Below are 25,617 nucleotides of genomic sequence, written 5' to 3' on the forward strand. Positions count from 1 at the left end.
TTTTTGTTTTAATTTTTTATTTATTTATCTTTAGAGGGGAAGGGAAGAAGAGAGGGAGAGAAATATCAATGTACAGTTGCCTCTCGTGCGTCCCCTGCTGGGAACTGGCTTGCAACCCAGGCATGTACCCTAACTGGAAATTGAACTATGATAGTCTGCTTTGCAGGCCCACGCTCAATCCACTGAGCTACGCCAGCCAGGGCTATATATTTTGTTTTTTTAAGTGGGCTTTGTTTTTTTAGGACTTCTGTGTGTAATATTTCCCAAATCTGGCTTATTTGATGTAACTCAGGCAAAAATACTTATAAACAAATAATAATTATATCTCTTATGTAAATGCAAGATTTTTTAAAGTTAAATTCTCACATTGGTCTCTGTGTACTGTGTAGAGATTTTGTTTCTATTACCTGAGAAATTTTAGGGTATGAAAGTGTCAGATATTTGGATGGTGAGTTGGAAGCCCAGATGAATAGACAACTAATAGCTAGTAACTACTTTTTTGCAAAGGATATTATTTATAGTTTTTTACTTCTCTGTTATTATGTTCAGTTTATATTTGCATTGAGATTTGAACCATGTTTTAAAGTTTGATAGTGAGCTTAAGATGATTTGAGATGCAAAGGAAGGAAAGTACCGACACTTACTGGTTTTGATTAAGTAAGTTGATCGTATTTGTCACAGGGAATTGTTTAAAATGAAAAGAGTACTCCTATGTCACAAGTGACTTTAAAGTTGAAACTATAAAATACAAATTTGCATGCCAGTAAAATTTAAGCTTTCTGAAAGTAGTGAGTAGATAAAACATCCTAAATTTATTTTGGCTCTCCCTGGATGTATTTGCTATCTGTTCATTTAAGATTGCAAAATTTTTGTGTGCTTAACTATTTACTTTTATTTGTATGTTATCTTGATAACATATTTACTATTTCTTTTCCTGTTTTTTAAAATTTAGTAGTATATTTTATTTAACCCAACATATTAAAAACATTAACATGTAATCGATGTAAATAATTATTGACATATTATTTCACGTGCTTCTAAAATACTAAATCATGTAACCCTACTATGTATTTTACATTTATAATGCATCTCAGTTTGAATTTGAAGTGCTTAAGAGCCACATGTTTCTAGCATCTGCTGTATTTGTGAGTACAGGTCCAGGCAATGGGAGCCTTTGAAGGATTTTAAGTGAGGGGTGCCATGATCTGATGTGCGTCCCAGAGTAAGAATTTTGGTGATGATGAAAAGGGTGGATTAGAATATGAGTCACTCAGGATTTCTGTGTATAGCTGTATAAACTGTGTGGTACAAGGACATGAATAAGGACTGAAATCCGGCCCATATTTCACCTAGCAAGTCAGGCTCTGAACAAAGAGAGTCTTTTCCTGATTGGTCAGCCCAATGGCAGCGACTTTTCTAATTTTCACAAAGATGCCACATTTGCCTGCCCTGGGGACTAGCAGGTCACTGTTGAAGGTAGAAACCTTAGTTTACAGTTCTCATGGATAAGAAATATGTCATCTCTTTATAAATCTGAATTAATTCCATTTTGAGGTCTCAGTCCCATAAATTGAAAGGGAAACTCAACCTTACTCATTCTTGGGAGACCTCACTCATTTGTGTCTGAATTCTTATATTTTATACCCTCCCAGGCATGAGGGCTTAGACCTCTAGTCATCTGGTTACGCTGGTTAGTGTTGGGCTATCCATTCTTGCCTGCGCAGGGTCTTTCAGGTCTGGCAGCATTATGATGTTTTGTGAAAACATTTTCACGATGACCCCAATTTCTAGATTTCTTACCTCACAACTTTGTTCTGTCACCTTCTGCACACACTGCCCAGAATCCAGGCCAGGCTCTGCCACTCTGGAATTCACATAGCTATTTATCTTCTCATTTATTTTCTCTCCTTGTATTGAGAGACTATTTCAATTTGTGGAAATCATTTTCCTTTTCTGTTTCTTACTAATTTTATTTTATTTTATTTTTTAATTTTTATTGAATTTATTGGGGTGGCATTAGTTAATAAAATTATGTGGGTTTCAGTTGTAAATTTCTATAATACATAAGCTGTGTATTGTACTGTGTACTTACCACCCAACGTCAAGTCTCCTTCTGTCAGCATTTATCTATCTTTTACCCTCTTCTACCTCTCCCACCTGCCTTTCCTCTGATAATCCCCTTACTGTGGTCTGTGAGGTTTATTTTTCTTTATGCTTAATCCATTCATCATATTCTCCCAGCCTCCCAACCCTTCTCCCTATAACATATGCCAATCTGTTCTCTATCCATGAATCTCTATTTTATTAGCTTCTTTTGTTGATTAAGTTCCACATATGCGTGAAATCCCATGATATTTTCCTTCAGTGACTGGCTTATTTTGCTTAGCATAATACTCCCAGGGTCCATATATGCTGTTTCAAAAGATAAGTGTTCCTTCTTTTTTATAGTTCAGGAGTATTCCATTGTGTTAATGTACCACAACTTTTTTATCCACTCATATAGTGATGGGGATTTGGCTTTCTTCCAGATGTTGGCTATTATAAATAACACTGCAGTGAAGATGGGGAGCATGTATGATGTGGACTCTGTCCATTGGGGTCCACAGTGTTGTGGATGCAGTGAACAAATTCACATGGACTACAGAAGTCCTGTGAAGAAAAAGGGACAGCTCGGCCACTCTCAGAGAGAGAGTGCCTCAACCCTTGCCTGGACAGGCTTTTATTGGTTTCCAGTAGCATTACATCAGGGAATGTTCTCTTTCATAATGATCAGGTTTGCTTTAGGTGATTACTTTTTACAGATAACAAAGGAAAGGATGTTACTGATTACTTCTTACAGATTAACAAGGAAAAAATGTTGCAAATGCAAGGGAATGATAAGAGTGATTGGTCTGGTTATACTCTGTCTTTGGGAGAATTAGCACAGACTTAAGGAAGTTACTTTAAAGATACGCAGTAAACATTTTCTGCTTCAACTCAGGGTGAGGGAGTTTTAGCAAGAGCAAGTCACAAAGCAGCCTAGGGTATAATGCAGGCCTGGTTTCCCGGGAAAGCCAATCCATGGGTTTGGCTCCTGCGTGCCACTTGCACCTGCCAGTTTTCCAATAGGGCTGGGCTACATTCGCCACACCAATTGGATCGGTTCCCTATACATATAGTCTTTCAAATTGTTGCTTCAGGATTCTTAGGATATATTTCAAGAAGTGGAATTGCTGGGTATTAGTAAGGCAGTTTCATTTTCAAATTTTTGAGGTAATTCTGTACTGCTTTCTAACAGTGGCTGACCAGTCTGTATTCCTACCAGCAGTGCACCAGCAGTGCATGAGGGTTCCCTTTTTTCTTTTAATTTAATTTATTTATCTTTAGAGGGGAAGGGAAGGAGAGGGGGAGAGAAATATCAACGTATGTTTGCTTCTCGTGTGTTCCCTGCCGGGAACTGGCCTGCAACCCAGGCATGTGCCCTGAAATGTTTTTTCAGGCTTTTTGCCCATTTTTAAATTGGATTTCTTTGATGTTTAGTTTTATTCTTTTAAAAAAAATTATTGTTTTTTTTTTTTCATTGACATCTAGCCACCATAACCTTTTCCATTTTCACCCATCCTCCACCTCCTAATCACTGCACTGTCTGTGTCCATGATTACTTTTTCTTTTTTTTCTTAAGCCCAATTTTGCCACCCCACTAACCGACTCCCCCACAAGCTGTCTATCTGTTCTCTATCTAAGAGTCCATCTCTGTTTTGCTTGTTTATTCATTAGATTTCACATATGAGGGAAATCATATGCTATTTGTCTTTTTCTCACTGGCTTATTTCACTTAGCATAATGTTCTCCAAGTTGTAGCAAGTTAAAAGTTTCTTTTTTGTGGCCAAGTAGTATTCCATTGTGTAAATGTGCCATAACATTTATCTACTGATGTACTGATGGACATTCAGGCGGGCTGCTTCCAAATCTTTGCTATTGTCAATACTGCCCTGGCTGGTGTAGCTCAGTGGATTGAGCGCGGGCCTGCGAACCAAAGCATCGTGTTTCCATTGCCAGTCAGGGCACATGCCTGGGTTGCAGGCCAGTTCCCAGCAGGGGACTCACAAGAGGCAATCATACATTGATATTTCTCTCCTTCCTTTCCTCTCTAAAGATAAATAAATAAAATCTAAAAAAAATAATAATGCTGCAATGAACCTAGGTGTGCATATTTTTGAACTAGTGATTAAAGTTTCTTCAGATAAATTATCAGAAGTGGAATTGCTTGGTTATAAGACAATTCCATTTTTAATTTTTTGAGGAATTTCATACTGCTTTTCATAGTGGTTGCAAAATCTGAATTCCCACTAACTGTGTACTACCCTTTCTCCACATCCTTGCTAACACTTATTTGTTGATTTATTGATGATGATAGCCAATTTGACAGGTGTGAGGTTATATCTCATCATGGTTTTAATTTGCATTACTCTGATAATTAGTGATGTGAACATCTTTTCATATGTCTATTGGCCATATATATGTTCTCTTTGGAGAAGTGTCTCTTCAGATTCTTTGCCTATTTTTAATTGGATTGTTTGTTATTTTGTGTGTATGTGTGTGTTGTTTTAAAACTTTTAAAAAATAAATTTTTTATCTTAACCCCTTATCAGATGTATGAGATGTATTTGGTAGTAACAGACTCCTTTAGCTTTTTCTTGTCTGGTAAGCTTTTTATTTTTCCTTCATTTTCAAACAGTTAGCCCTGCTGGGTAATATAGCTCCTTGCTTTTCATCAGTGAATGTTTCATGCCAATCCCTCTTGACCTAAAGTGTTTTATTGAGAAATCAGATGACTATCTTATAGGAGCTCCCTTGTAGGTAAGTAACTGTCTTTCTGTTGTGGCTTTTAAGAGTCTCTCCTTGTCTTTACACTTTGCCCCTTTAATTATGATGTTTCTTGATGTGGGCTTCCTTGAGTTCATCTTGTATAGGGTTCACTGTGGATCCTGGACTTACATGCTTCCTTCCCTCACCAAGTTAGGGAAGTTTTTGATCATTATTTCTTCTTTTTTTTAATTTATTTGTCTTTAGAAGGGAAGGGAAGGAGAGAGGGAGAGAAATATCAATGTATGGTTGCCTCTCGTGTGTCCCCTGCCGGGAACTGACCTGCAACCCAGGCATGTGCCCTGACTGGGAATTGAACCGCGATCCTCTGGTTCGAAGGCCCTCGTTCAATCCACTGAGCTACACCAGCCAGGGCCAATCATTATTTCTTCAGCTATCCCTTGCTTGCTCTCTTCTCCATATGGTACACCTATGATGGGAATGTGTTACGATTCATATACCAGCAGTCCATTAAATTATTCTACTTTTTCATTCGTTTCCTTTTCTTACACTGATTTGGTGTTTTTTTCTATCTTAACTTCCAAATCTCTGATTCTGTCCTTTGCTTCATTTAACCTAATGTTTATTCCTTTCAGTGTATTATTTATTTTAGCTATTGCATTCTTTATTTCTGACTGATTCTGTTTTATGGTTTCTATGTCACTTTCCATGCTGTAGAGATCTTTATAACCCTACTTTGAACTCTGTATCTGAGAAATTGCTTGGCTCCATTTCGTTTAACTCTTCTTTTGAAGAATTCTCATGTTCTTTCATTTGTGGCCTGTTTCTTTGTCTCCTATTTTGGCTACCCTTTGTGTTTGTTCCATATGTATTAAGTACATATGTAAGGACTCTGGTGTAAACAAACCTATGGCAGATACTGCCTGTGATGGGCCTTGGAATTTGTTTTGAATTCTCAACCACAGCTTGTGGTTTCTGCTGGGCTTGGTTACATGTAGAAGGGATCAGGCTGGGTACCAAGGCTGGCTTTTACCAGCCCTGGTCCTGGGGACAGGTCAGCAAAATTCTCAAAGGACCAAGAGATCTGCCTCTGCTTGCAGATTGCCTGTTAGACTTAGTCACTGAAAGAGCTTCTGGCTGTACTCCTCAGCAGGGCTTTAGCTCCATGGGGTAGCAAAAGTGGGGTTCCTGCAGGTGAGACTAATACTTTCTCTTAGGCTGATGCCATGTGGAGGGAAGTCCTCTGCCAGAGAAAAATGGCTTCCACAGTATAAGGTGATGACTGAGTACAGGGATTTTTATGGTTGAACTTCAGCTTTCTCTTAAAGCCATCAGTTGCAGATTGTCCTCACATGGCTCTAGTCCACTCTGACCTCCCTCCTCTGAAGCCCAGGATGAGTGGGGAAGCAAATAAAATTTTGTGTGTTGGCCGTTTATGAAGGTAACTGCATCTTTAGCCATCTCTTTCTGGCAGACAGAAACCCCACTGCTTTACACAGCCAGATTCCATGTGGGTGCCTTTTCCAGTTCTGGTGCTCTAGGCTTGGGAGTCCAGTTAGGGGTTTAAACCCCAAACTTCTCAGGGGGAACCCCACCCCCTGCAGCCACTGAAACGTCTATCTGCTGACCGTGGGAAACCAGGCAGGCCTCTTGTTCCTCCTAATGTCCTGTCAGTCTCGACATGACTTTTTCTGTAAGTCTTTGGTCATGAGGCCAGTCTTTAATTGGTTATATAGGATAATTTTTCTATAATATAATTTAGTTGTGATTCCAGTTCCATTCTGAGAGGAGATTAATGTAATAATTTCCACCCAATCTGCCATCATCTTAGAGCAGATTCTAAAGGGAATCTTCAGGTTTTCTTGGAGGTTTCCTGGGATCTGGCATAACTATGCCACCCACTTCTCATAGGTCCCAGGAAGAAAAGGTCTAGTTTTATACACTCTTTATAGATTTTTGGATATTAACCCCTTATCTTATGTATCAGTGAATATGTTTTACCATTCATTGTGTTGGGTTGTCTTTTTATTTTGTTGGAGGTTTCCTTTGCTGTGCAAAACATTTCAGTGTGATGTAGTTGCATTTATTTATATTTTCTTTTCATTCTCTTTCCTAAGGATATATATCATAAAAAATATTGTTATGAGAAATGTCCATGATTTTACTGTTTTCATCGAGAGTTTCTGTTGTTTCAAGTCTAACATTTAAGTCATTAATTTTGGGTTTATTCTTGTATGGTGTAAGAAGGTGGTATAGTTTCAGTTTTTTGTACATATCTGTCCAGTATTCTCAGAACAATTTATTAAACGAGCTCTCTTTACCCCATTGTATGACTTTGCTTTATTTGCCGAATATTAATTGACAATAAAGGCATGGCTCTATTTCTGGGCTGTTTTCTGTTTAATTTCTTTACCTGTCTGTTTTTATGCCAGACTATGATGTTTGATTACTATGGTCTTGTTTCTCAAGATTGCTGTGGCCAGTTGAAGTCTCTTGTTGTTCCATATAAATTTTTGGATTATTTGTCCTAGTTCTGTGAAATAATCCATTGCTATCTTGACAGGAATTGCTTTGAATTTAGAGATTGCTTTGGGTAATGTGGACATTTTAAAGATGTTAATTCTTTCTCTCTGAACATGTATATGCTTCCAATTATTTATATCATCTTCACTTTCTTCAGTGTCTTATACTTTTTAAGTATACTTAAACTTTTACATCCTTACTTAAATTTATTCCCTAGATATTTTTTGAAGGAAGTGTGAATGGCAGTGTTTTATTTTCCTTTCTGGTAGTTTACTATCGGTGTATAAAAGTGCAACCAATTCCTGGAAATGTATTTTGTATCTGCCTACTTCACTGAATTCATTGATCAGTTCTAGTAGCTTTTTGATGGAATCTTTAGGTTTCTTTGTATACAGTATCATGTCATCTGCAAATAATGTCAGTTTTATTTGTCTCATTGCTGTGTCTAAGTCTTCTAGTATCATGATGAATTAAGAGTGGGGAAATTGGACATCCTTGTCTTCTTCCCATTCTTAAGGTGAATACTTGTAGTTTTTGCACATGGCTATCCAGTTTTTTCAGTACCATTTATTGTAGAGACTTTCCTTTCTCCGTTCTATATTCTTGGTTCCATTGTTGTAAAATTGTTGTCATATATGCTTGGCATTTCTGGGGGCTCTCAGCTTCAGTCTATTGGTCTGTGTGTCTTTTTTTCTGGCAATACTATTAATATAGACATGTGTGTGCATATATATATATGTGTGTGTGTGTGTGTGTGTGTGCATATATGTATATTTAACTTTATGTCATTGATGCTGTACATATATCCTGTTCCTTCTTCTTTACCCACCTCCACCCAACCCTTTATCCCCTTTTCCTCTGGCCATCACCACACTGTTATCTGTGTCTATGAGTGTTTCAGTTCCTATAGTTTTGTAGTATGGTTTCAAATTGGGGAATGTGATACTTTTGGTTTTTGTTTCTTCTTCTCTGGATTGCTTTGGTAGTTCAGGGTCTTTTGTGGTTCTGTACAATATTTGAGGATTTTTGCTTCTCTTTCTTTGAAAAAATGTCTTTTTGATTTTGATAGGTGTTGCATTAAATCTGCAGCTTAGTTTTGGTAATATGGACATTTTAACATTGTCAGTTCTTCTGGTTGATGATTATGGAATAACATTCCCTTTCTATATGTCTCTTCAGTTTCTTTCATCATGCCTGGTAGTTTTCAGTGTATAGGTCCTTTAATTCCTTTAAGTTATTCCTAGGTTTTTTCTTTATGATTATACGTGAGATTTTCATTTCTCTTTCTAAAATTTTGTTGTTAATATATACAGATGCATCATATTTTGGTATATTGACTTTGTATGCTGTAACATTACTATACTCATTTCTAACAGTTTTCTGGTGGAGTCTTTAATAATTTTTTCTCTATAAAAAATCATATTATCTACAAATAGTGGCTGTTTTACTTTTTCTTCCCCAGTTTGAATATATTTTATTTTTTTCTTGCTTAATTGTTTTGGCTAAGATTTCCAGTGCTATGTCAAATAATAGTGTCAAGAGTGGGCATCCTTGTGTTTCTCTTGTTCTTATCTTAGAGGAAATGCTTTCAGGTTTTTACCATTGAATATGTTGTTAGATGAGGGGTTTGTCTTATAAGGCCTTAATTATGTTGAGGTACTTTCTATACTCATTTTATTGAAAGTAATTATCACGAATGATGTAACTTGTCAAATGCTTTGTTTTTTTCTAGTGACATGATTGTATGATTTGTATCTTTTATTTTGTTAATGTGATAAGTCATGTTGATTGATTTGCAGATGTTGAACCATATTTGCATCACTATAATTAATTGTGTTTGATTGTGGTATATGATCCTTTTGATGCATGGTAGTATTCCACTTATTAGTAATGTGTTGAAGATTTGCACATAAATATTTCAACATAAATATTAGCCTGTAATTTTTTTGTTGTTGTGATGTCCTTGTTAGGTTTTGGTATCAACATAATGGTGGCCTTGTAAAATGCATTAGAAAGCATTCACTCCTCTTCAGGTTTTTGGAAGAATTTGAGAAGGGTGGATAGTGTTTGTTCAATGTTTGATAGAATTCACCAATAAAGCCATTTAGTCCTGGGCTTTTGTTTAAGAAAGTTTTTGCTTAATCTTTTTTCAGTAGTCTTACTAGTAGTAATTCATCTGTTCAAGTTTTCAAATTCTTCATAATTCACTCTAGGAAGGTTCTGAGAATTTGTCCATTTCTTCTAGATTGCCAATTTGATGGCATATAGCCTTTCTTAGTAGTCTTAAATAATTCTTTGTATTCTGTGATATCTCTTGTAGCATTTATTCCATTTCTCATTTTATTTATTTGAATTATTTTTCTGGTACCTAATGAGTCTAGTTAGAAGTTTGTCAATTTTTTTTTCTTTTCAAAAACCAGCTCTTTGCTTTAATAATTTTTAAATAGTCTTTTTCATAAAATTATCTTTTTTATTTTTCTCTCTTATTTTTATATTCCCCTTTTTATGACTTTGAGCTCATTTATTTTTATTTCTTGTTCTTTAAAGTATAATCTTAGACTGTTTATTTGTCCATTTTTGTGTCTTATTACCGTTGTGTCCTGAAATCTATTTTATATAAGTATGGCTACACCTACTTTTTTGGTGGTTACCATTTCATGAAGTATTATGTAAATGGTACATAATACCATTTACCCCTTCACTTGAGGTTGTATTTGTCTTTATGATGGTTCTCCTGAAGGCAGCATGTAGTTGTCTTTTTTCTCCTTTTTTTTTCTAAATCCATCCAGTTACTGTTTGCCTTTCAATTGGTGAAGTCATTCTCCTTCCATTTAGGGTTATTATTGATATGTGAGAACTTACTTCAGCCATTTTATCTGTTGTTTTCTGGTTGCTCTGCATCTCCACTGTTTCTTTTTCTGTATGTTTTTCTCTGCTATTTTAGATTGGTGGTTTTCTATGATATTTTTCTGTTTCCCTGCCTTAAAAAAATGATTTGTGTTTTAGCTCTGAATTTTTGTTCTGTGGTTGCCATGAGGTTTATGTAAAAAGTCTCATAGTTAAAGTAGTTTTTCCTTCTGATAGCATCTTCATATACCTATACAAGTTCAGTTTTTATGTCTTCCCCTTTTATTGTTGTTACAAACTATCCCTTTTTTATGTTGTGTGTTAAGTGTACTAGTTATAGTTACTTTTAATGTTTTTAAAACCTTTGTGTTATTATTGTTTAATACCCTATTCTGAAATAGGGTATTAAAAAAGAGGATTTTTGCTCTTGTTTGTCACACCATACTCAAGAGTTTTGTATACTTGTATCCTTTTGCTTCAGGTAGTGGAGCTAATGTCAACGTTTCTTGTTAGTTCAGGTCTTGTGCTGGTAAATTTTACCACTTTTGCATGTCTTGGAAAGCCTTTATTTGTCCTTCGTATGTAAAGAATAACTTTGCTGGGATATTATTCTTGGCTGATGCTTTCTCTCTTTCCACATTTTAAATGTATTATTTCCCTCTCTCCTGGCCCTGTAGGGTTTTACTGAGAAATCTGATAATAATCTAATTGGGTTTCGTTTTTGCATTGAGATAATAAGGTGTTCTGTTAGATTCTTGCATTCAGCTGTCCAGCTTACTTTCTAAGATTGGAGCATTCTCATCAACTATTGCTTTGAATAGACTCTCTGTTCACTTTTTTCTGGAATATCTGTGATTCTTAATGTTTCTCTTCTAATGGAGTCAGAAAATTCTGGTAGAGGTTTTTTGTTTTGTTTTATTTTGTTTTAACTCTTAGTTCTTGGTCTTCTTCCATCTGAATCATTTCTAGATTTCTATTTTTGAACTCACTAATTCTCTCTTCCATCTTGGTCTGCTTTTTTCCAATGCTTCTTAATGCATTCTTCTTATCATTTATTTGAGTTTTTCAGTACCAGAATTTGTGTTTGGTTTCTTTTTTTATAGTTTCTCTCTTGATAATATATTCCTTTTGTTCATTGATTTTATTCCTGAGCTCATTGAACTACCTTTCTGATTATTCTTGTAGCTCATTGTTTTTCTTCATAATTATAGTCTTAAATTCTCTGTCATTTTAGTTTGTCTTTCATGGCTCTCAGTTTGGTCTCTGGAGATTGTTGTATTTATTTTGTGTGCATTACCATTTTACCTTGGTTTTTCATGGCATTTGATGCATTGTTCCTCTGCCTTTGCATTTGAGTTAGTGGTTTATTATTTATTTTTACTTTTTACTTTTATTTTTTAATCCTCGTTGATTTTAGATAACAGGAGAAAAGTATTGATGTGAGAAACCTTGATCAATTGCCTCTTGCATGGGCCCCAACTGGGGATCAACCCTTAATGTAGACATGTACCCTGACCAGGAATTGAACCTGTGACCTTCAGTTTTATAGGATGACACTCCAATCAACTAAGCAACACTGGCTATGGCTAGGAGGAGGTAGTGAACTTTTTTGTTGTGAGGATACTATTTTGGTCTTAACAAATCAGCAGTTTTTTTGTTAGAAGTCTTTTGTTTTCCAGTAGATGGTGCTATAGCACAAGTTTTTGTTCTCTCTTACCTCAACAGTTTTTGCCTCTGGGGTTCTAGTGGGGGCAAGGGGATAACTGCAGTCGTGAAAATTGACAACTGGGTGAGACCAGGTTGATAGGTGTACCTATTGTGTTCTGATCCATTATGTCTTGTGACATCATCACTATTGTAGGATTAGGTTGGTGATGAGGAGCTGGGTTCATGAGCCCACAGCAGTGCTTCCTTATTTCTTATGGCTGCTGACACAGCTGTGTTGTAGCCTGGGAACTTTACATACTTCATCGCTGCTCCTACTGGATATCAGATCTCTGTTAATGGGGAAGATCCCAAGATTCTCCAGCACTGATGCTGTGTCTGGCTCTCTTACCCTCAAGCAGGTATAATGTGGGTTTGAGGCCAAACTCTCCATCACCACTCATTAGCTGGTGCCATGGCAGGCACTCTGCCTGTGGACATCATCTGTGTCCTTCCCCTTATTGTGGCTCCTCTACATATTCCATGATACACATCTTCAGATGTACCAATTAGTTAATCGCTCAGGTATGTTTGTGTGTTGAACGAAGGAAAGTTTGTTGGATTATGGACCTCCAACTTGTAGATTTAAGGGTAGATCCAAACACATCATCTAACTTTGCTGTGTTGCTGACATACCTCTTTGAAAATATATATATATATTTTAAAATATTTATTTATTTTTAGAGAGACGGGAAGGGAAGGAGAAAGAGTGGGAGGGAAACATCAATGTGTGTGGTTGCCTCCCATGTGTCTCCCACTGGGGACCTGGCCCACAACCCAGGCATATGCCCTGACTGGGAATCAAACCGGCGACCCTTTGCTTCACAGGCCCACGCTCAATCCACTGAGCTACACCAGCCAGGGTGAAAGCATGTTATTCATAGAACAGAAACACATAATGCCTAGAAATAAGGTTTAAAGAAACTCATGAAACTTTTATAAGTAAAATACTATATTTTATTTATATATAAAACTGTACTTATATAAAACTCCACTGAAGGTTGTAAAAGAAGACATGAGAAAATGGGCAAGTATACTATACTTTCTGGGAGAGAAAAACTCGAGACTGCCTGAAGACATTTTTAATATAGAGGAGACAGTTTTCAAAGCTAAGCTGCACTTCTGGTGCTGTCAAGAGGAGAAAAACCAAAGCCCAAAGCCATTAGAGGAGAGATCTCTGGTAAATTACCTCTTATTTTAAGAGGACACACCAATGGAAAATTGTAGAGCCACATATATTACAGTCCCTCATGAACTTGCATTCTGACCTTGTGTTCAATTATGATTTAATCTGGATTAAGTGCTTAAACCTGGATTAAGCTGTGTAGAGTAGTAATGTCTTCAGCTCCCTGAAACAAAGTCCTCTTGGAGAAGGTATCATTATACTAGGCCTGCAGTTAGCCATGTAATAATTTTTTTAACATACAGTGTTTAGCTCATAAATATCAATATAACCAGGTATACATACACACATAGCATCCAGAACAAAAAGCAGAACCAACAGAAAAGAGAGATTAAAAAGTGTTGTGATATTGGAATCATCAAACAGAGAAAACCATTATATTTACTAAATTGATAAAAATAAAAGCAAAGATAATATATAATGGTAGAAATTTGAAAACTATGAAAATGTGACAAGGCAGACTTGAAAAGAACCAAACAGAAGTTTTAGAATCAGAAAAAAAAAGTGCCTGAAATTAATGGAGTACGCAAAGCTTAGTAGATCAAGAAAAGCTGAAGTGAGCGTTAGTGATCTAGAAAATATAATTCAAAAGAAGCTATATAAGAAGGAGCACAGAAGAGGAAAAAATCAGGAAAATACTATACAGAAGAAAAGGGGTGACTCAAAGAGGATACACTGGGAAGATCTCATCTGTGTTTTATTGGAATCCTGGGGAAAAAAACAAAGAAATATTTGAAAGCATACACAAATAGACCAGTGGAACAGAAGAAAGTCCAAACCTGACAAAGTAATGTGGAATAGTTGAGACTTTTAATAATTGAAAATTGGGTATCATAAAAAATAAAATTGGGTCATTATAAAAATCAGTTACATTTGGATTATAGTCTAAATGTGAAGAACAAAACTTTAAGTCCTTTAGAGGGTAATGTAAAATATCTTCCTAATCTTTAGGTAGAGGAAAATTTCTTTAATAAGACACAAAAAACTACATTTAGGGACTTACATTAAGCAAAAATAGCATCACAGGAGTCAACAGAGAGGAAAGGTACAGGCATACCTTGGAGAAACCATGGGTTCAGTTCCAGACTACTGCAATGAAATAAGTATCACAATAAAGTGAGTCACACAAATTTTTGGTTTCCCAGTACATATAAAAGTTATGTTTACACTATAATGTAGTCTATTGAGTGTGCAGTAGGATTATGTCATGAAAAACAATGTATGTACCTTAGGTGAAAATAATTTATTGCTAAAAATGCTATCATCTGACCCTTAAGCAAGTATACACTTATTGCAGGTGGAGGGTCTCACCTTGATGTTGATGGCTGATCAGAGGGGTGGTTGCTGAAGGTTGGGTGGTTGTGACTATTTCTTAAAATAAGAGAGTAATTAAGTTTGTCATATTGATTGACTTCCTTTCACAAATGATTTCTCTGTAGCATACAGTGGTCTTTTTATAGCATCTTACCTACGCTGGAACTTCTTTCAAAATTGGAGTCAGCCCTCTGAAACCCTGCCACCTCTTTATATTTAAGTTTATGTATATTATAATCTTTTGTTGTTATTTCAGCAGTATTCACTGCATCTTCACTGGTAAGTAGATTCCATATCAAGGAACCACTTTCTTTGTTTATCTATAAGAAGGAACTCCTCATCCATTCAATTTTATCATGAGATTACAGCAATTGAGTCACATTGTGGGGTTTCACTTCTGATTCTTGTTTGGTTCTACAACTTCAGTTACTTCTACCACTGATGTCATTTTTTCTAATTTTATTTTTTAATTACAATTTACATTCAGGTTATTTTGTATTAGTTTCAAGTGTACAATATAGTGGTTAGACAATTTAATGCTTTTACAAAATATTCACTGATATTTCAAGTACCTACCTGGCATTAGACATAGTTATTACAATATTATTGTTATTATTTTTATTTTGTCTTTTTCAGTTACAGTTTACTTATAATTTTATATCAGTTTCTGGTATATAGCATAGTGATTAGGAATCATATACTTTACAAAGCGTTCCCCTTTTTTCCGGTACCCACCTGACAATATACATAGCTATCACAGTATCATTGCCGATGAGATTCCCTATGCTGTACCTTACATCTTTGTGACTATTTTGTAACTGCCACTTTGTTCCCCTTGACCTCCTTCCCCCAGTCCCCTAACTCCTCTCCCCTCTAGCAACCACCCATCCACATTTTGTATTTATGAGTCTATTTTGTTTGTTCGTTAATTTTGTTCTTTAGATTCCACATGTAAATGAAACCATATGGTATTTGTCCTTCTTTGTCTTATTTTACTTAGCATAATACCTTCTAGGTCCATCCATGCAGTCGTAAATGGTAAGACTTCATTTGTTTTTATTACTGAGTAATATTCCATTGTATCCACCACTTTTTCATCCATTGGTCTATTTGTGGTCACCAGAGTTGCTTCCACATCTTGGGTTTTGTGAATAATGCTTCAGTGAACATTAAAGGTGTGTATATCCTTTTTAATTAGTGTTTGGCATTTCTTTAGCTATATAACCAGAAGTAGAATCATTAGGTCATAAGACTGTTCCATTTGGAGGGGCAGGGGGAACCTCCATACTGTTTCCCATAGTGACTATATCAGTTTACATTCCCACCAACAGTGCATGAGAGTTCCCTTTCCCTTATATTGTCCTAATACTTTTGGTTTGTTGATTTTTTTGGTGATAGCCATTTTGACACCTGTAGGGTGATGTATCATTGAGGTTTCCATTTGCATTTCTCTGATTACTAGTGATTTTGGGCATCTTTTCATACATTTATTGGCCATATGTATGTATTTTTTGGAGAAGTATCTGTTAATGACCTCTGCCCATTTTTTACTTGTGTTTGTGTGGAGTTGTGTGAGGTCTTTATCAGTTTTGGAGATTAACCCCTTACTAGATTTCTCACTAGGAAATACATTTTTCCTTTCAGTAGGTCATTTTTTTGTTTTGGTGATGGTTTCCTTTGTTGTGCAAAATTGTTTTAGTTTGGTGTAATCCTGTTTGTTTACAGAACATTATTATATATTGCGCTTTGGATATATATGTATATATATGTGTGTGTGTGTGTGTATATATATATACACATACATACATATATATATATATATATATATATATATATATATATGAATGAACATGCATTGTGTGAAGCCTATAAATATTTTAAGCAAGTAGTACTTTTGTGTGGATGATGGTACTTGGCATAATTTAAATGACACCCCTTTTTACTTATTTGTATTTTTTAATGTTTCTAAATTGGTTGTGTACTGTATTTTTAAATGTTTTTTAAAGATTTTATTTATTTATCTTTAGAGGGGAAGGGAAAGAGAGGAGGAGAGAAATATCACTGTATGGTTGCCTCTCGTGCATCCCCTGTTAGGAACTAGCCTGCAACCCAGGCATGTGACCTGACTGGGAATCAAACTGGGATCCCTTAGTTTGCAGGCCTGCATTCAATCCACTGAGCTACACCAGCCAGGGCTGGTCATGTACTATATTAATTATGTAATTGATTACAGACTGTACCAGATATAGGTAGGACCTTAAATCCATTTTTCCATAGTGAGAATCAGCTTTCTGTTTTTTTACTAAATTCTAATCAAATGAATCTCCTTATTGTGGGTAAAAAATATGTGTTCATGAGCCTTGGCACATGACTGTAATATGTGCAATAACAACAAAGAATATAGAATAGTATCAGTATTGCAAAGATATAAATTAGTACTGAGCAACTGTCATCCTTCCTTTACACTTAATCGATCCTTTTTTTCTGATTCTTTATTGTAGTTACTACCTAATCTTGCCTTCTCTTTTTAATACTTCTGCTGCCTCTTTTTCTCTAATTTGCTTTTGGATGTTTAAATTTCCTTTATTTTATATTTTTAAAGTATATTTTATTGATTATGCTATTACAGTTTTCCCGATTTTTTCACCTTTATCCCCCCTCCAACCTGCATCCCCAACCCTCCAGCATCCCCCCCCTTAGTTTATGTGCATGGGTTATACTTATAAGTTCTTTGAGTTCTCTGTTTCCTATACCATTTTTGGCTTCTCCCAGTCTATTGCTGCCTATTCCCCTCCTTGCTGCCTACCAGTTATGCTTCTTCTTCCCTGTAATGTTTCCCGTGTAACATTTCCCCTGTATTCCCCCCCAAAACCTTCCATGTGATACCCATTTCTCTGATTCTGTTCCTGTTCTAGTTGTTTGCTTAGTTTTTCTTTTCATTGTTTTTTTTTTAGGTTCAGTTGTTGATAGTTATGAGTTTGTTGTCATTTTGCTGTTCATAGTTTTTGATTTTGTTCAATTTCTTAGGTAAGTCCCTATAACATTTCATGTAATAAGGACTTGGTGATGATGGCCCCTTTAACCTGACCTAATCTGGGAATCACTCTGTCTGCCCTTCCATTACAAATGAAAGCTTTGCTGGATAGAGTAGTCTTGGATGTAGGTCCTTGTCATTCATGACTTGGAATACTTCTCTCCATCCCTTTCTTGCTTGTAAGGTTTCTTTTCAGAAATCAGCTGACAGTCTGATGGGAACTCCTTTGTAGATGACTGTCTCCTTTTCTCTTGCTGCTTCTAAGATTCTCTCCTTCATTTTAATCTTGGGTAATGTAATTATGATGGGCCTTGGTGTGTTCCTCCTTGGGTCCAAATTCTTTGGGATTCTCTGAGCTTCCTGGACTTCCTGGAAGTCTATTTCCTTTGCCAGGTTGGGGAAGTTCTTATTTATTATTTGTTCAAATAACTTTTCCACTTGTTGCTTTTCCTCTTCTCCTTCTGGCACTCCTATAATTCAGATGTTGGAACATTTAAACATGTCCTGGAGGTTCCTATGCCTCTCCTCATTGTTTTTTGAATTCTTGTTTCTTCATTCTTTCTGAATTATTTCTTTTTTAAAAAATATATTTTATTGATTATACCATTACAGTTGTTCTATTCCCCCCCATTCATTCCCCTCCACCCGCACACTCCATCCTCCCCCACCATTCTCCCCCTCCTTAGTTTTTAACCACGTGTCTCAAGTTCTTTAGATTCTATATTTCCCCCACTATTCTCGCCCTCCCCCTATCTATTTTCTACCTACCATCTATGCTATTTTCTGTGCCTTCTCCCCCCTTCTCCTCCTCCCAACCCCCTGTTGCTAACCCTCCATGTGTTCTTCATTTCTATGGTTCCACTCCTGATCTAGCTGTCCTCTTGGTTTGCTTTTGTTTTAGGTGTGGTTGTTAATAACTGTGTGTTTGCTGTCCTTTCACTGTTCATATTTTTCATCTTCTTTTTCTTATATAAGTCCCTTTAGCATTTCATATAATAAGGGCTTGGTGATGATGAACTCCTTGAACTTGACCTTATCTGAGAAGCACTTTATCTGTCCTTCCATTCTAAATGAAAGTTTTGCTGGATAAAGCAATCTTGGCTGTAGGTCTTTGGATTTCATGACTTGGAATACTTCTTTCCAGCCCCTTCTTGCCTGTAAGGTCTCTTTTGAGAAATCCGCTGACAGTCTGATGGGTACTCCTTTGTAGGTGACTGTCCCCTTATCCCTTGCTGCTTCTAGGATTCTCTCCTTCATTTTAGTCTTGGCTAATGTAATTATGATGTGCCTTGGTGTGTTCCTTCTTGGGTCCAACTTCTTTGGGACTCTCTGAGCTTCCTGGATTTCCTGGAAGTCTATTTCCTTTGCCAGACTGGGGAAGTTCTCCTTTATTATTTGTTCAAATAAGTTTTCCACTCGTGGCTGTTTCTTTCCCCCTTCTGGTACCCCTATAATCCGAATGTTGGAACGTTTAAAGATGTCCTGGAGGTTCCTAAGCCTCTCCTCATTTTTTTGAATTCTCATTTCTTCATTCCTTTCTGGTCGGATGTTTCATTCTTCCTTCTGGTCCATTCCATTGATTTGAGTCCCAGTTTCCTTTCCATCACTATTGGTTTCCTGTGCATCTCCCTTCATTTCAATTAGTTTAGCCTTCATATGTTCCTCTAATTTGTGACTATAATCTACCAGTTCTGTGAGCATCCTGATAAATAGTGTCTTGAATTGTGCTTCTGAGAGGCTGGCAATTTCTCGGTCACTTAGAGTTATTGGCTCTGGGACTTTGAGTTCTTCTTGCACCATCTTTTGGGCTGTTCGTGCCTGTTCCGTAGCAGGATCGGAGCCCTAAAGTGTTCACCAGAGCAGGGCAACTAAGTCGCTGGGTTGTGACGTTGTATGTGGGGGCGGGGTCAAAGAGGGACAATGACTTCCCGTCTGCCATCTGCCGCTGCTGCTGAATTCTTCAATGCAGCTCACCTGCTTGGCTCTAGCCCCACTTTGAGAACCCTCCTGTGAGAGTGGGAGTTTCTCCCACTGTGGCAACTGCTGTACTCCACAGAGAGCTCTGAGTCTCAGTTTTCTGTTCAAGTAGCCTTGCCCACATGGTTGAGCCTGGGCTCAGCTGGCCCCACCTTCATAGTCTGCCCCCTCACCAGGGGGTCTCTCAGCCAATCCCCCCTGCACATTCTACCGCCTTGCTGTGGGTTTTCTCCATCCACCCGTCTTACTGGTCTGGTTGGTCTGGTTGACTGTTTCTTTAATTCCTTGGTTGTCAGAGTTCCATGCAATTTGAATTTCTAGCACTTCTGGTTATTTTTTAGATTGACTGTTATCCTCCTTTTGGTTGTGTGAGGAAGCTAAGGGTTTCTACCTATGCCTCTATCTTGCCTGGAACTAGTTCTGTATTTTATATTTTTGCAATTTTAAATTTAGTCTATACAGAGTCTAAAGCTTTTCAAAGGAAAACTATTAAGTGCAATTAAATATAAGAATGGAATTCATTTTGACAGTTTTAGGATATTTAGTTTCTTTAAAATTTTATTCCCAGTTTGTGGACTTTTCAGTGAATTAAAAAACAAGCACTATCTGAAGGATTTTTTCTGTTAAAGTGAAGGAGTGTGTGATTTGAAAAATGATTTAGAGCTTGCAGATTTTAACAGGAAAGATTTGTTTTCTGGCTTTTTCTCAGTTAAGTGGCTATGTTTTTGTTTTGTATTTCTTTTTACTTTGAGTGAAATGTTATCTTAGAAATGAAAGAAATATGTGCCAGGTTTGTTTTTGTCCCGACTTCTAAGAACCTGAGAGATAAATTTAGGATTCATTGCCTGTCCATATATTCTTGTCTGCTTCAACATACGATTGTTTTTAGATCATTAATTGTCCTTTTTATTCTTTCTGAGAGTAGTAGCCAAAAATGTAGGGTAAATATTCATGTATGTACATCTATATACATATGTACACATAAACCAGTCATACTATGTAAACATGATTTTTCAAATTTCTTTTAGCCAGCAAATGGAATCTTCTTGAGCATGTTTTTAATTGTTTTGCCATTGGAATCCATGGCTCATGGGCTCTTCCATGAATTGGGTAATTGTTTAGGAGGAACATCTGTTGGATATGCTATTGTGATTCCTACCAACTTCTGCAGGTACAGTACTCTAGATTGTAGTAATTAGTAATAACTACTTGACTCTTAACATTTTCTTAATGATAATAAATACAAATTATTGATGAGTTTTTCAAAACTATAATATTTAAGAATACAATAGTATTGCATTTTTTAGTTATCCCAAATGTTTAAAAAGTGTTTACTCTCAGTAATAATATAATCTTCAGGGTTTAATTTAATTTTCTTTTGGATAAATGCGATTAGCTTATATTTTGCTAGAAATCAAGAAATATTGATGGATTTTCTAAGTAAACATCCTACCCTTTCTTTAGGAAGTGATATCTTGTTGGGAAAATGTCCTGTGAAACAATATGATAAAATGTAATACAATGTACACTGGACCTGAGAGTCCTAAATCCAAAGTCTGTGTTACCTTAGGCAAATCATAACTTCTCTGAACTTCATTGTCTTTATCTAAAATGTAAATGACAGTACCTGTTCTGCCCATCTCAGAGAAATATTATGAAGAATTAATAAGAGTATGAATATAAAATACCCTGCCCCCTGAATAATGTCATACAAATATCAGGAATTCAAAAGATTGGAAATAAGCATGTGTGTATAGTGTGTGTCTGTATATGTAAATACTTACTTGTGAGTGTACATAAACATATATGTATTTGACTGCAGTTAAATATATATTTGACCAAATATTAGACCAAAAATTACTTCAGAGTAATTTTTGATCCCAAATATGTGGTATATCTATCTGAACCTATAATTGTTGACACATTTTAATTATTTTTTAAATATTGTTAAGTACCTTTGAAATAGAAAAAATGAGTTATTTGCCATTAATTAATTCTGATGGACAACTATTCATCATACTTTCCTTGGGGCGAGGGGAACTTGAAACCAAAAGTTTTTATCTGCTTTTGAGTGTGTGACATGAAAATCTCAGATAGACTATTTGTGTTATTTTTCTACATGTTAAAGGCTTCATAAAAATTTGAAGATTCTCATGAGAAATAAAATACAGATTTAGAAGGGTTCCATAAAGTAATGTGCGACAACTCTTCAAGAAGAATATGTAGAAAGAGTAATTTGCATTTTAGAATTTTATATTCTTATAATTTTTATTTATACATTTTTTCATTTTTATTTTTTGTGATTATTAAATGAGTGTGGAACAAAATGTGTTGTTGTAGTAAAAACTAAAGTCTTATGTGAATGTAGTTTTTTAAATTCTTGGTAGAAATGCCTTTACTAAATAGGATTGATGGGTTTCCTGTCCCAGCTCAATATCGATAGTGTTTTGATTCTGCTAGTTGTAGGACTTGGTTTATCATCTTTTTTGTTTGTTTTTTAATTACTTTATTGTTTTTCAATTACAGTTGTCTGCATTTTCTCCTCACCACGCCCCCACCCCACCCCAGCCAAACCCACCTCCCTCCCTTGATTCCACCCTCTCCCTTGGTTTTATCCATGTGTCCTTTATAGTTCTTCCTGAAAACCTTTCTCCCACTATCCCCTCCCCCTCCCCCCTCCCCTTTGGCTATTGTTAGATTGTTCTTAATTTCAATGTCTTTGATTATATCTTGCTTGCTCTTTTCTTCTGTTGATTACTAGAGTATCATTTTCCAGTTGTTTGAGGAGTAGACCTAGGTCTTCAGTCAGTGTTCAGTAAGGTATGGCAGTTGGACCTAAATTTTAACAATCTATTAAAATACCATTTACTAATAGGTAATGTCTCATACAATTTATGTATCTTTGGTTAGTAAAACTTGAGCACAACTTTATAAAGACTCCTTTTCAATATAGAAACTAAATAAATATACAATTTAAAATATTGCTTTCACACTTTATTAGTTTTTTTCTCAAGAAAGAAAGGTTTTCATGATGGTCCCCACCCTTGCTCTTAAAACACATTGGGGATAAAGTTAGTATAATTTTGTTTTTAAAATGCCTAATACCAATTATTTGGTAAGAATATTTGAAGAAAGGACAAAGAATAGTAGTACTGTCTATACTTGGAGATCTTTTTATCCTAACTTTCAGTTTGGCTATTGCTTTATTGATAAGAAATATATATATATGAAATTATAAGAAATACAATTTTTAGAAACTAGATTTCATTTTCAACACTTAATCTTAGCACTAGGAATTTTAGAAAGGGTGATTTTTTTAAAATCCTGTCATTTACTTAGCAACTATTATTATTCTTAGATAATTAATTATAAATGAAGGATAAAAATATGATACAGAATGAATACTTCTTAAACACCAAAATAATCTTTTTTTCTTTCTTCAGTCCTGATGGGCAACCAACACTTCTTCCACCCGAACATGTACAGGAGTTAAATTTGAGATCTACTGGCATGCTCAATGCTATTCAAAGATTTTTTGCATATCATATGATTGAAACCTATGGATGTGACTATTCCACAAGTGGACTCTCTTTTGATACTCTACATTCCAAACTGAAAGCTTTTCTTGAACTTCGGACTGTGGATGGACCTAGACATGATACATATGTTTTGTATTACAGTGGGCACACTCATGGTACAGGAGAGTGGGCTCTTGCAGGTAAAGTAATCCCTGGCAATTTGACTTTTGTGAAAATACCAATTGTGGAAATCTATCCTTTACAGTGAAACATAAAATTTTTAGAATTCTCATTTTTTCACTTTTTAGTTTACCAAGTATAACATATGACTGCTTTTTTTCTTTTCTCTAGCTTAACTATATAGCATAATTTTAGTAATCTCCAAAGGTTTTGAAAATTATGGCTTATATTTGTGGGAAGAAAAAATATGTTTGATTTGAAACTTACAATCACTTTCCCTTCAAAATATTTTCAGAATTTTTTTTTTTAAAGATTTTATTTATTTATCTTTTAGAGAGGAAAGGAAGGAGAGAAGGAGAGAAACATCAGTGTATGGCTGCCTCCCATTGGTTCCCCCGCTGGGAACTGGCCCGCAACCCAGGCATGTGCCCTGACTGGGAACCGAACCGCGATCGTGTGGTTTGCAGGCCCGCGCTCAATCCACTGAGCCACACCAGCCAGGGCCAGAATTTTTAAATACAGTAACACTTTTCAGAAGACGATTAACTAATTTGATTAGTACTTTTAAGTCTCTAAAGTTATGGATGCTGACTCTAATAGTCTTTCACATGCACAGTTTTATTTATGTTAGAAAGCTCAACAAAATTTTTAACAGCAGGCAATGTGTGGTAATGGGAAAATCACTAAAGTTAGGAGACCTTGGTTTTGGTGCTAATCTGCCATAACAGTGTTATTTTAGGGAAGTTGCTTAACCTCTGTTAGCTTCAGTTCTCTCATCTATAAAATGAAGAGGTAATTTAAATCTCTCTGCCAAGGGATAAATGAGATCTCTTTATATTATAAGTAAATTTGTCTGTTGTTCTCACCAACTAGAATAGTCACCCTGTAGGTTTTGTGAATCATTTGCCTAACACCTAGAATAGAGCTTGGCATGTAGTTGGGGATCCTTAAATATGTAGATGGATAAAATCACTGAATGAATTGTGAAAAAGAACAATTTTTTTAATTTTAAATTAGAGTAGTTCTTTTAGGGATAATTATATCCTGCTTTTTTAATAAATGTTTTACATTACACCAAGGATATATACAAAAAATCATAAAATGTAAGTAGAAATAGATACTCAGATCAAAGGAAATATAAACAAAATATTATAGAAGGACAGAGGCATAACTGCAAATACCATGAATTTCAGAAGTAAGGAAATAAACTTGATGTTAAAGTAGAGATGACTTGAAATAATTGTGGTCTCAATAATTTCATGCCAGACTTATAACCAAGGGCTTTATCATAAAGAAAATTATTTTTGTAATTTTTTGTGTCTGTAAATAAATATTTACCAGCTCAATGGCTATCTAGGAGTAATAACAAACTAACATTTATTGGGCACATTTGAAGCACAGCTACTATGATTTGTACTTTATACACATTAGATTTAATCTTCACTTGACATCCTTTCAGGTAAATACTAACACTCTATCATTTACGTTTTTCAAACATGAAATGAAAGCTGAAAGTGGTTATATAACATATATTGCTCATACTACTAATAAGTGAAGAGCCATGATTCATTCAATCTCAGATCTGCCCGACTCCTAAAGTATATTTTTCCCCACTGTACCAAGTTCCTGCCAAAGGCAAAAAACATGAAGATAGAGAAATGGCATATTCTGGTGAGTAGATGTTTTTGTTAGCATGGTTCAACCATCAAAGCTACTTGAATATATCCTTGGCTGGTGAGGCTCAGTGGGTTGAGCACTGGCCTGCAAACCAAAGTGTTTCTGGTTCAATTCCCAGTCAGGGCACATCCCTGGGTAGCAGGCCAGGTCCCCGGTGAGGGGTGCATGAGAGGCAACCACACATTGATGTTTGCCTCTCTTTATCCCTCCCTCCCCCTCTGTCTAAAAATAAATAAAAATAAAATCTTTTAAAAACTATTTGAATATAATTTATAAGATTACTTTCTTGACCTGACTTTTTAATAACTTAAAATAGAAAACAACTCTTTAATCTTTATTACTACTTTATTCCAGGTAAGGTGTAGCATTCCATGTACTTCAGAGCACAAGAAAAAAAAGTTGTAGTAACTTTAAAAATCTTTAGAGAAATTAGAATTTCAGATCTAAAAACAGCATTATTTGTTGGAAATTTACTGTAATACTTACAATAATAAATTTCTCAAGTAAAATAAATGGAAAATAAAGGCATAATTTTGGTGGTCATACACAAATCCTTAGTTATTTTTCAGTGTTATATGAAAGTAATCTTATTTTTATTCTCTTTAATTTTTTTTAAAATTTTCATTGATTGTTAGAAAGAGAGAGGAAGGGAGAAAGAGACATTGATTTGTTGTTCCACCCATTCATGCATTCATTGGTTGACTTTTGCATGTGCCCTCACCATGTATCAAACCTTCAACCTTGGCATATGGGACTGTGCTCTCACCAACTGAGCTACCCCGCCAGGGCCATAAGAAAGTCATCTTAAAAGTAAGCTTATTGTATTTTTTAGGAAAAGGGTTTAATAATATAAC

The 25,617-nt window shown here is 35.6% G+C and overlaps 1 protein-coding gene across 2 annotated transcripts in view; it reads left to right on the forward strand.

Moving 5' to 3' along the window:
• Nucleotides 1-25,617, forward strand: part of TMEM168 (transmembrane protein 168) — a 77,244-nt gene that overhangs the window by 46,307 nt on the left and 5,320 nt on the right. For both annotated transcript variants that reach the window (XM_037037864.1, XM_037037865.1), the window contains exons 3-4: nucleotides 20,417-20,559; nucleotides 22,832-23,106. In XM_037037864.1, the coding sequence (XP_036893759.1) occupies nucleotides 20,417-20,559; nucleotides 22,832-23,106 (418 nt within the window). The remainder of the gene's footprint in view (nucleotides 1-20,416; nucleotides 20,560-22,831; nucleotides 23,107-25,617) is intronic.

Source organism: Sturnira hondurensis, unplaced genomic scaffold (assembly GCF_014824575.4).
Source record: "Sturnira hondurensis isolate 20B ecotype Veracruz unplaced genomic scaffold, ASM1482457v3 Scaffold0023759, whole genome shotgun sequence".
Classification (NCBI taxonomy): Eukaryota; Metazoa; Chordata; class Mammalia; order Chiroptera; family Phyllostomidae; genus Sturnira; species Sturnira hondurensis.